The sequence below is a fragment of the Tetrao urogallus genome (assembly GCF_951394365.1).
Source record: "Tetrao urogallus genome assembly, chromosome: 3".
In the NCBI taxonomy this organism is placed as follows: domain Eukaryota; kingdom Metazoa; phylum Chordata; class Aves; order Galliformes; family Phasianidae; genus Tetrao; species Tetrao urogallus.
Genome location: NC_136815.1, coordinates 59,483,541 through 59,494,152, shown reverse-complemented (window position 1 = coordinate 59,494,152; position 10,612 = coordinate 59,483,541). Strand labels below are relative to the sequence as shown.

The 10,612-nt window shown below is 37.0% G+C and overlaps 1 protein-coding gene across 1 annotated transcript in view; it reads right to left on the bottom strand.

Annotated features, from left to right (window-relative positions):
- Positions 1-528: 528 nt before the first annotated feature.
- ELP2 (elongator acetyltransferase complex subunit 2) overlaps positions 529-10,612 on the bottom strand; it is a gene marked incomplete at both ends in the record, with an annotated part of 33,841 nt that continues 23,757 nt past the window's right edge. Inside the window, 8 exons of the mRNA XM_079534010.1 lie at positions 529-685; positions 1,528-1,641; positions 2,100-2,242; positions 2,668-2,789; positions 4,409-4,595; positions 5,043-5,115; positions 9,782-9,839; positions 9,968-10,063. Of these exons, the coding sequence (XP_079390136.1) occupies positions 529-685; positions 1,528-1,641; positions 2,100-2,242; positions 2,668-2,789; positions 4,409-4,595; positions 5,043-5,115; positions 9,782-9,839; positions 9,968-10,063 (950 nt within the window). The remainder of the gene's footprint in view (positions 686-1,527; positions 1,642-2,099; positions 2,243-2,667; positions 2,790-4,408; positions 4,596-5,042; positions 5,116-9,781; positions 9,840-9,967; positions 10,064-10,612) is intronic.

Below are 10,612 nucleotides of genomic sequence, written 5' to 3'. Positions count from 1 at the left end.
GGATTGGACATGCCTGTTCTATAGCCAGCTGGTCTAAGACTTGGACAGGTACTATAATAAACACTCTGAAGGCTATCAGGGAGAGATGTGCAGTCAATTCTGATCTCTGGTTAACTGCAGATGCTGAAACAGTGCCAGCACTGACAGGCTAACTGACAGTTGCATTTAATAATAAGGTGTTTCAAACAATTCCATTTTCAACCCAAGCATGCAAGAACCCAACTATTGGCTGCCTCCCACCTACTCCAGACTCACAGTGAACAAAGAGATCTCCTTAACCTTCTTCTATGCCATATCCCACACCTCCCATCCCTGATCTCCAGGACATTCACCAATCAAAATATATAAATACTTCACATTTCCCAGAAGTGCAGAATTAGAAAAATATTTCCAGTTATCAAAGTTGTTTTAATAAGTTATATTTCAGATGTTTCACTTTCCACAGCAGAAAACAATTCAAAAACAAGATTAAAAAATGCTGAAAAAGTGTTGCGAATTAATTTCGCACAGACAGGCCTGCTGTCTCTGTTAAAGAGCAAATCTGTTGACATTGAATATTTTAACACAGTGATCAGCTCCACAACTTGCAAGCTGCAACCACTCGCTGTTTTTCTGATCATTATGTCCAGCTCTGCCCTCACGATGTCTCCAACACAAACGTTTCACAGCAAGAGCATGGCTTTGGCTGCAACAAAAAGAAATCCATACATAACTGCGAAATGTCAAGCACAGTTGGGTATGTGAATGTAAACATCAACATTTATATAATTAGTACACTTAACTCTACCAACTGAGGAAAAGCTGACTTGTGATAATCAGCAGGTATGAAGATCTTAAAAATAAGTAGGGCCATTAATGACAGTGACATTTTATCTTCACGGTCATCAATTATTTAAACAGCTATTGATTTGAAGTTTTGTCATGTTAGGCTGAAGATCTAGCATCTCAGTTACCAAGATAGGACAGATTTTTGGGTTTTAGTATGTCATTTCCTGTCATTTGGCATCCCTTTCAAATTCACTACAAGTACACAGGCCAAAGTCACCATCAACTTTCATTTCTGATACTATCCATGTCAATACATAGAGAAAGAATCTAAGAAAATGTTCCAAATTAAATATTCAAAGTCTCTCTGTAGAGTTTCACTTACTGTCACCATAGCAGCACCATATTCAACTTACGATTCCTTTAGTTTTTGCTATAAGCTGCTCTTTAAAACTTTGTCATCTACTTCAAAATTCTTTGCAAATGTATACAGACAGTTATTCAGTGATTCTTTCCCCCAGCATTCAGTATTTTCTACCATCTTGTTCTCTGGTTAACACTAAAAAAGCTTTATTTTTTATTTTCAGACTATGATAAAAGACATCTGCAGGTTTCCAGGGATCAGTCTTTTCCTAAAAGGATATCAAATTTGTATGAAAATAAAGCAGTTTCATATCATTTTATAACATAAGAAAAAAATTCCAGTACTATCAGTCTTGGTAAGAACACTTAATTGCTCCTAAAATACTTCAAAAGATATACCTGTTATCCATCTCAACACACTTGGTCCAGTCAGCTGCTGATGGTTCTTGCCCACTCTGCTTCCATGTGTAAAAGTTAATCTTCCCATTCTCTAAGCCTATTGCGACAATATACCTGTAAAGAGAACAACTGCATTAATTCTAAAAGAACTGCAGAATTCTAAGCACTCAAACAAAGCATTGCAACTCAGCCTTCAAAATAATATACACTTTTTTCATGAAAAAAAAAAAAAAAATCAGTATAAATCAAAGCACCTCCATAAAAATGAACAAAACAGGAATTTGTAAATTCATTTGGTTAGAATAAAAAATATAATACTCATAAGCAGGTTATTACAGCATCAGTCCAGACAACATTATCATAAGAACAAATGTGCCTCAGATGCATTAACCCACTCTGTCATCCTCTCCCCCCCCACCCGAAAATAGGTTAAGGAAAGAAAAAAGAATTCAAGTAGTCAAATACTTGACAGCTACATGTTAAGAGCTGTTAAGCCACACAAAATTACTAAAGGGGAAAAACATACTGATTTCAAGATGAATTCAGAATGGCACTATATAAGCCAGCAATACCTTCCATCAGGAGTAAGCACACGGCTGATACTAACAGCAGTAACAGAATCTCCAGCATCCAGTACTGTTGAACAAGGTTTGATTGAATCCAACACACTGCCTTCAGTAGTCACAGATAAATCACACTGGCCCCAGATGATGACCTGTGAAAAAGAGAATCATCTAAGAATCCCTCCGTTAAAATACTCCCAGAGCACAGAACAAAGGCGATGACCCCTAAAAGTTTCTACCTACAAAGATTCAACTGCTTAGAAAGTCTGCTTGACTGCATTAAATATATTAATAACAAATACAGATTATATTATGAAAATCCAATAAAACCTGAAGTAGATACCCATGACAGTTTGTGACATATGCTTATCTCACTGCGCAAAGTTGAGACGCAGTCTTGTACACACATATTTGAGCACTTTATCCACCATATGAAAGTCTCCCTGATTTCTGTGGTAACATACACTATTGTCTCTTAGTGCTCATAGACCATGAGTCCATCAGAATACAGCACTTGCTAATCTTAAATACACTTAAAATGATTCTGGGCTTTTAAAATTCCTTTTACATTAATTACCTTTTTGTCCCGACTGCCAGTAACAAAATATTTGCTATCTGGCATCCAATCACAAGACCAAATGATTCGACTGTGAACAGCTGTATTTTTGTCTGTGTGTGCACAGCAACTGAAAAATGGTCCTGGAATAAAACAAAGAAAAAACCTTCACTTCAACTACTTTGTTTGCTAGAAGTACCTAGAATAATTAAGAATAATATGAACAGCAGGAATAATTGGATGCCGTTACACTCATCTTTAAAGCACTTGGGAGGTACTTAGTAATAGTGTCAGGAGTACTTAGTATCTTTTCCCAACGTTAATCAATTGAACATAATTAGTACTGATCCAAGACCACACCACTCAGTCCTTACAGCATGAAAACTGGGAACAGTTTCCTTTATACGCTTACCTGTTTCACAAGAAATGAATTTCAAGCATTACATATCAAGGCTTCATACAAACTTTTAATAAAAACACTGACTTCAAAAGCTTTAGTATAGTGCAGTTTTCACCATGTGTACACATACAGCCCAGCAACCCACTACAGTTTCTAGTTGTTACCAGTAAAGGCCCAAGAGCTGAAGTCACAATGATCCAATCCCAAAGCTTAATCTGCTCCCACCAAGATAAGCTGCGGTTTCACCACACATAAAATCAGGCAGCAAATCTGATTAGCAGACAGCAAAGCTTTGGGAATGCTTTTCCTAATTAGAAAGAACTGTCATTTCAGAACATAGAAGTTGAATAACTGCATTTATTGGGATGCCAATACAAGTAGTCTTGCTTTATACTAATAACAATGTTTTGTAGATGGAGAAGTTTGTGATGAATAGATAAAAAGGGCTTCCTCTGCTTTCTGTACGAATTCATACTCTTTAATCCAAAATATTAACTACTCTGGACAATATGCCAGGCTTTAAAATACAAGTCTGAGCAGAACAGAATCTCAAGCCAGAACGCAGACACTGTGTGACAGGGTGAAAACTCACTGCCAAGTCTGTGAGAAAACTCTATAGAGCTCAGTAACCTTGTAGCACATAAACACTACTGGGCTCTTACTAAGTCAATGGTGCAATGATAATTGTTTTCAGCATAAGCATCTGTTCAAGGAATCCATTCATGTTCAACAGCAATTTCCTTACGATTTTGCAAGGCTTAAAGTCCTAATGAGAAAGTCAACTGAATCTTTACCATCAGTTCTATTTTACAGGCAGAGACAGCGAGCCAAATTAATCAATTGCGTAGGATTATAGGAAAGCCACACCAAAGACAGAAATTAATCCTGTCAAGAGCCTCAGAGCATCATGCCCTGCAAAAAGAGACAAGGCAGTACTATGCAGGACACAGCAATGTAATAACGAACCTTCTAATGTAGCTTGTGCAGAACACCAAGACAATGGTTTTGCGTGACAGAAAACCAGTTTGAAATTCAGACGCTGTATTCCAGCTCATGTACCTGATTTCAGTAAATTTGTAATGTACAGCCACAAGTAAAAGGCAGGAAGACTTCAATCAAACAGTATTTAATGCCTGATCATATCCCTTTCTACATTTTAACTCCCATTATAGTTTTTCTATGCACCATGAATTGCACTTCCTAAAGCTACAGGAACACATACCACTATTAAATACTTAATAGTTGTAAGGAAAGTGTCCATTTAAAATATTTTACCAATTATCTTCCAAATACTTTGAAGCCAAAAATAGCGAACAAATCTTAAAGTCTTCAAATGTGTAAAATCCATCCCATGTACCTTACCTGACTCTGATGAGACTTCTTCCCTCCACAGTGACCAATTTCTGTCTCTGGACACTGCTAATAGAAGTTTGTCATTAGGTGAAAATGCCAGCTGAGTAACAGTCAGATTGTGAAATGGCAAACTCTGTATTTTCTTCCAAGAAGAAGTGCTCCACAAAATAATTGCTGCATGTTCTTTTTTGGAAGCCTGTGGAGAAAAAAAATAAAAAATAAATTAAAAAAAAACCCAGTGTGAATTAAATAAGGCAAATATAAAAATCACACATTTCAATATACCAAAATGTTAAGGGGCTTTTTTTTTTCATGAGTTACAGTCCAGCTCCTTCTACAAAGTTTCAAGATTGTTTCACTGCATTCTACCAGCAATGACAATGTGTCAGAAAAATGTTACAAATAACTGTTTGTTAGAATTCCTCTTACTAAGAACTTTCAACAAATCACAGAGTTATTTCTGAATAACAGCATCTCTGTATTCAATCTCACCTTTGCAAGGCAACTGGCATTTATAAGAAATCTTTCACGTTAACTTAAAGAGCAGATACAGTACAGTACAAATTGAATTCTGACATCTCTTCTGTCAGCCCTAGAAATATGACAGCACTTTTCACTAGATGGTGCTAGAATCTTTTCTTACCTTACACGCTGAGGCAATTACAGTGTTTGAATTATTGCAAGCAACACAAAAAATTTCATATCCATGTCCATACCTGAAATAAATTTCAAAAGCTATTTATCACAGCACAGACATTTCTGCAGTATGCATTAGGGTTTTTATATTAACTTAAATCCCTTTGTAAAAATGGAAGATACATACTAGGAGCATCTTTCAACAAACAACACTTTCTGTTTCGCATTCCAAACAAATCCTGATAATACTCTGCATTCAATTCAAACATCTGCATAAACTCTTTCATGTTTAGGAACTGACTAGAGATGAACCACTCCAGCACATTTCATAGTCCTAAATCATCAGCAATGCAAAACCTACTGCAATTACTAACAAAAAGCAGACAGCATTTAATGTACTCTTGTTTTCTTGTAAAACAATTTTAACGCTATCAATAAAAATTAGAAGCCACATATTTTAAAATCGCAAAAGAAAAACAAAGGCTAACAAACTACTACCAGTCAGAGATCAGAAGCAGAATAAAGTTGGCAACATCTTGAAACAGTAGAAAAATATCAGCTAAATACCAGCTGCTGGAGGGATTTATAGTACCTAAGCAAGCATTTCACTTTCTGTTCAAAGCAAAGCCGTAAGAATTCTGGATGAAACCTAGGCCACATAACTCACTTATCTAATCAGAAACACAGGAATATTTAAGGAATAACACAGAAATCCTCATGGACAAAGTTAAACAATCTCTGCATGAGGCCAACCTTACTTGGAATCACCTCCCTGTTTTCCAGCTTTCCCATCACTCCTGAACAATGACAACGTAAGGACACTGTTTTGAGTGCCATGAAGTACAGAGGTATCAGGGCTTGTTTATTACTCCTTGTGACCTTATGCTCAGAGACTATTTACTTGATTACCCCTTGTTCTGTATGACAGGGGTAACAACACTGAACTGCAAACAACAACGGGCACAGAAAGGGCATTGTCTCTTCTACTACAAAATTTGCTGGGAGGATTCTTTACATCAGAGACAATGCATTTTCTGACCTCTGTGAGAAAAGGTATCAAGAGAACTGCAATTTTGCATTGGTTCAAACAGGACTCCACAAGTAAATGGAAGAAAAAACCAGTGAGTGTTGTTGAAACATAATAAAAACACATATTCAGCTTCAGAAGCTCCTGAGCTGAAAACAGTGAATACTGCAGGGAACCATCTTCCTTGGGGTGTCTGCTTACACAGAGTTTTCTTCTTCATAAGACAGCACAATTGCTCCTACCCCAAATCATGTAGTCCAGTCTGCCATGCTGTAGGAAACAGCTAGACTCACCACAGCCACAGAGCAAGGAGTCAGCCTCAGCCCGGGCAATACATCACTCTGTCTTCCCTGCCAGCCACTTCATTTGCAGTTGGTTTTTTCTTGGATGTTGTTGCTTGGACTAACTGAAGCAAGGATCTCATATCTTTGAAAACAAATGTCCTATTGCCATTATAGTCCCTGGGCATAACACTGGTCTCTAGAGGCTCTTGGTCTGACCAATGCTTGTGTGACTTTGTAAAAGATGCTGTCTTGTTTTCATTTGAGGAGGAGTATTTTAATGCTTCTATTTAATAAGAGCAAAAGTTGCATAGAGAAGATCAAAATATTGCTGTTAAACCCTCTGCAGTATTACATTATATGAGATAAAAACAAAGTAACCAAAGACTTGTTTCACAAGTTATTCCACAAGCTGTTTCTCCTTTACTGAATTTCACTGAAAGCACACCTTGAATGGAATATTTTCAGTTTTAAAAACTTGACTTTCAATAGTTTCCAATATAAGGCAACTTTCAGAAATCTACTTTTAAAGTAAACATTATGATGACAACCCTTCTGGGAAGGGTGAGGGGAAGACACAAATTAATAGCTTCACCGTTATAAGACACAATTAAATTTGCAAATTAATGTTCCAATTAAGCAGCCACCAGTCTCTCTCTTCCCAGAAGGCCTGTACACATTCTTCATGAAGTGCCAGCATGTCCCCAGACTTTAGACATGAATGTGGGAGTCTGTCTGTGGGAAATGCCCAGCAGTTACTCTATTCAACAGACACAGACAGTAATTTGCCACTTAAACAGATGGCTGTTTTGGCTGTAAGTAAAATCCCATGAACATCAGTCCCATATAACAAAGTCTTTGCAATACTGTTGACCAGAGGAGTTTATCTGGAGAACTGCTCATCTCTTCAGAGCTACATCAGAACAGAGTTCTGATCAAGGAGAAGGTGCCTCCCTCCCACACAGTGATGGACCATCGTCAGCTACAACTTTGCTTCGCAGGAACAATCCCCAAAGCTTAGAGCAACGTCCAGAACAAGTGACAATTTGTGCCAATAAGCTTGATGAAAATCCTAGAAAGCCCAAGAAGATACAAACTCTCCCTCTACCCCCCACCCAAAAAACAAACTAAACTATAATATGCATCTGTACAAGCAGGGACTCACTGAGGTGTGACTTCATTAAAGATGAAGACAGCAAGTCCCAGTCACAAGCCCTCCCTCCACTCATATACATTCAATCCCATCCCTTCGTTACATAATGCAGCACAAAAAAGGCTTCACAATGGAGAACAAAGCAACTGTATCAATGAATAATGAAATGACATTTCCAGCCACAAGCCATTTTGCCCTAGCAATGTGTAATTCATAACATTTTCTTATGCGCAGGTGAGCCGAATGGACGTTCAAAGTTTCCAGGCAAATGATTACTGTAATTTTCTAGTGTCAAAAAGGATGTCTCAGGACTTCCAAGTGTATTACATAAAGCATACATATTGCATATATACATTCTATGGTAATTTTCCAAGAGGATAAGGATTAGCATATTCTCATAGGATTTATCATATTTTTATCTTAAAGTTATTAGATTATGTAAAAAATTCAGCAAGTTCTTCATGCTAAAACCCACTCAACCAAATAGTTATCAAAACTGAACACTAATCCTTCAAAATTTGGTGCTGAGCTAGAGCTGGGAATACACAAATGTCAATAACAAAGAGGCTATTTTTGGCAAGTCAGTTCCTCATGCTGTTTTTCTGCTGCCATGGTAACTTGAAATCTGCATTATGCAATTTCATGTTACTTCTTTCAAGATTATCCTGAACAAAAAAAAGAAAATCTGAAAGACAGCTTGCATCTTGTTTCTTTTACACAAAGGAATCTCTATCATTAACAGTTTCTCTAACTACAGAAAAAACTGCTGATAAGTCACCTGAGAGCCATCATAAAATAAAGGATATTTTACTAAACGAGGTTTGATTAGCAGTACTCCCATAGCAGAATATCAACAATAAACACTGAGAAATGTTAAGACAAACAAAGGAAAATTTTGGCCTTGGCCCCTTTTCACTACTTATGATCACCACCAAACTACTTAAATAAAGCAGATGCATTAGCAGCCGTTGCGTGCACAGGAGAAGCATTTAATGTAATCGTTGGTAATTACAAAACATACAGACACAGTCTAGTTCCTGCCAGCTTCCCTGGTGTAAAAGCATTTTAAAGTATTCAAAGAAGATTAACTGCCCAGCTGAACCATAAAGATGAGTTCCCAACAAAACCTCCTACTCAGCCAAATGAAAGCAATTTGGAAGCAGCTTTCCTAAAATGTTGGGGTTTTTGTTGTTGTTGTGTTTTAAATATTTCCTCTTCCATCTCCCCTCCCCAAACAAAGCCATAAAATTGGTAAATGTAGTCATCGAAGACTCAACATTCTTGCTTCTGCCCGAGACTACTGTTTCAGGAGATTCACGTTAGAAAATACATAAGAACTTGAAATGACTAATTCCTTTGCATATTCAAGATCAGAAATGAGAATGCTGCCCAACATATGTAGATAATCAGTTTCCTACTCACAGCTCTGCTTCGAGAGCAGCACTGTTACCTAAACTCACTTAAAACAGCCATGCAAAATCTACAGTTAAGACTTTTTTCCATTATCCCCTCCATTTCCTATCAACTCCCTGGTACTGCCATTTGCAAACACTCTGAGAGGTTCAAAGAGCCTATCTAATTGACAATGAGTCAAGAAAACAAATTTTGGCTAAGGTTAGCATGCAACAACTTGTAACTAAGACCAGCTCTTTTGAGTGAAGCTCACCAAAACTTTGAAGCTTGAGCAATTGCAACCTAATGTTACTGAGACCCTGAGGGAACAAATACGTTAGAAACTTCATTTGCAAATTATTATGAAATTAATACTTTGAATGAATCACAGAAAAAGAAGGAACAAAACACAGTAGAAGAATTCTAAAACCCTGCAACCTCAACAATTATTTGCATGACCTATTACGTTTGTGAACCATAACTTATTTTGTCAGCATTCAATACCCAAACTGGGTCTGCAACCATCTTAACCCACAGTCACCTCCTTGCTTTACCACCAACCACAGCTTGTTTCAGCTGCTGCTTCCATCTATTGCATCTGACAACTTCCTTGGGCTTTGAGAGGAAGTTACGTATTTGCCCCATCAGCCTTGAGTAGCAGCACTACTTCCAGAGCAGAAAGACAGACGTGATCTGCACAGTCTGCCAAAAAGCAAAAGAAAGCAAAAATTCCTGCCCTTTTCCTCAGGCTCTTACCTTTGTGATACATATATTTATTTTACAAGATATATGCTGCACAGGGTCATATCAGGTAGTAAGTCAGGTAGAGTTATAAGACCAGACTACATTAATATTGCAATAGCTTTAGGGAAAGAAAAAAAAAAAAAACTTACAACTTCTGAATTTCAGGCCACAATGTATTCTGCAGCAAGTGATCCTCTTGAGGAGGTTCTAAAAGACATTTGTATAACATATTTAAATTTGGCAGTAGATAATCTAAAATCAGCTAAATTACACTTCTAAGATAATACCCAATAAACCTAATTCTCTACTTCATACAACAGAAAATAATCTCATACCTGTAAGGATCAGGGGTTGAAAATATGTCTCAGGATACTGATTAGAAATAGTATTAAACGTTTCTTCATCCTCAGCTACTTGAGCAGATATATCTCCTATTCAAAATAAGGACTTTATTAGCTGTAGAGAACATTTTTGATATAAAAGAAAATATAAGCATGTATTACACAAGGGAAAACCCTCCATTATTTTGAAAATCCAAGCAACATTAATACAAACATTAGAATCCAGTGATTCTGATGCACGTAACACTGAGAAGACTTTTGAAAAAAAAAACCAACAAAGACATAAGAACAATCCAACCTTTGAACTAGTTCCACTCTGGGATTAACCTCTTCACTATCAGAGTCTCCTTCAGAGATTCCCAAAGAAACTTTGATATATCAAAGAATCAGTCAATATGAGCTGAAACTGTTGCGTCCCCAGTGTTAAATCATTTTCCTCCTTGAAAATTTAAATAAAAAAATCCAAAGAAATAAAGTTCAATTTCATATCATGTAGACACCTACATGAAAAGTCATGCTTGAAGAAGTCTACATAGTTTGCAAACTTCAGCAAACCTGCCAAGTGCTCAGCCTTCGTAGCTGTAGGCAAACGTACTAACTGAAATTATTCAGTTACATTAAAATTCAACTCAATATTCA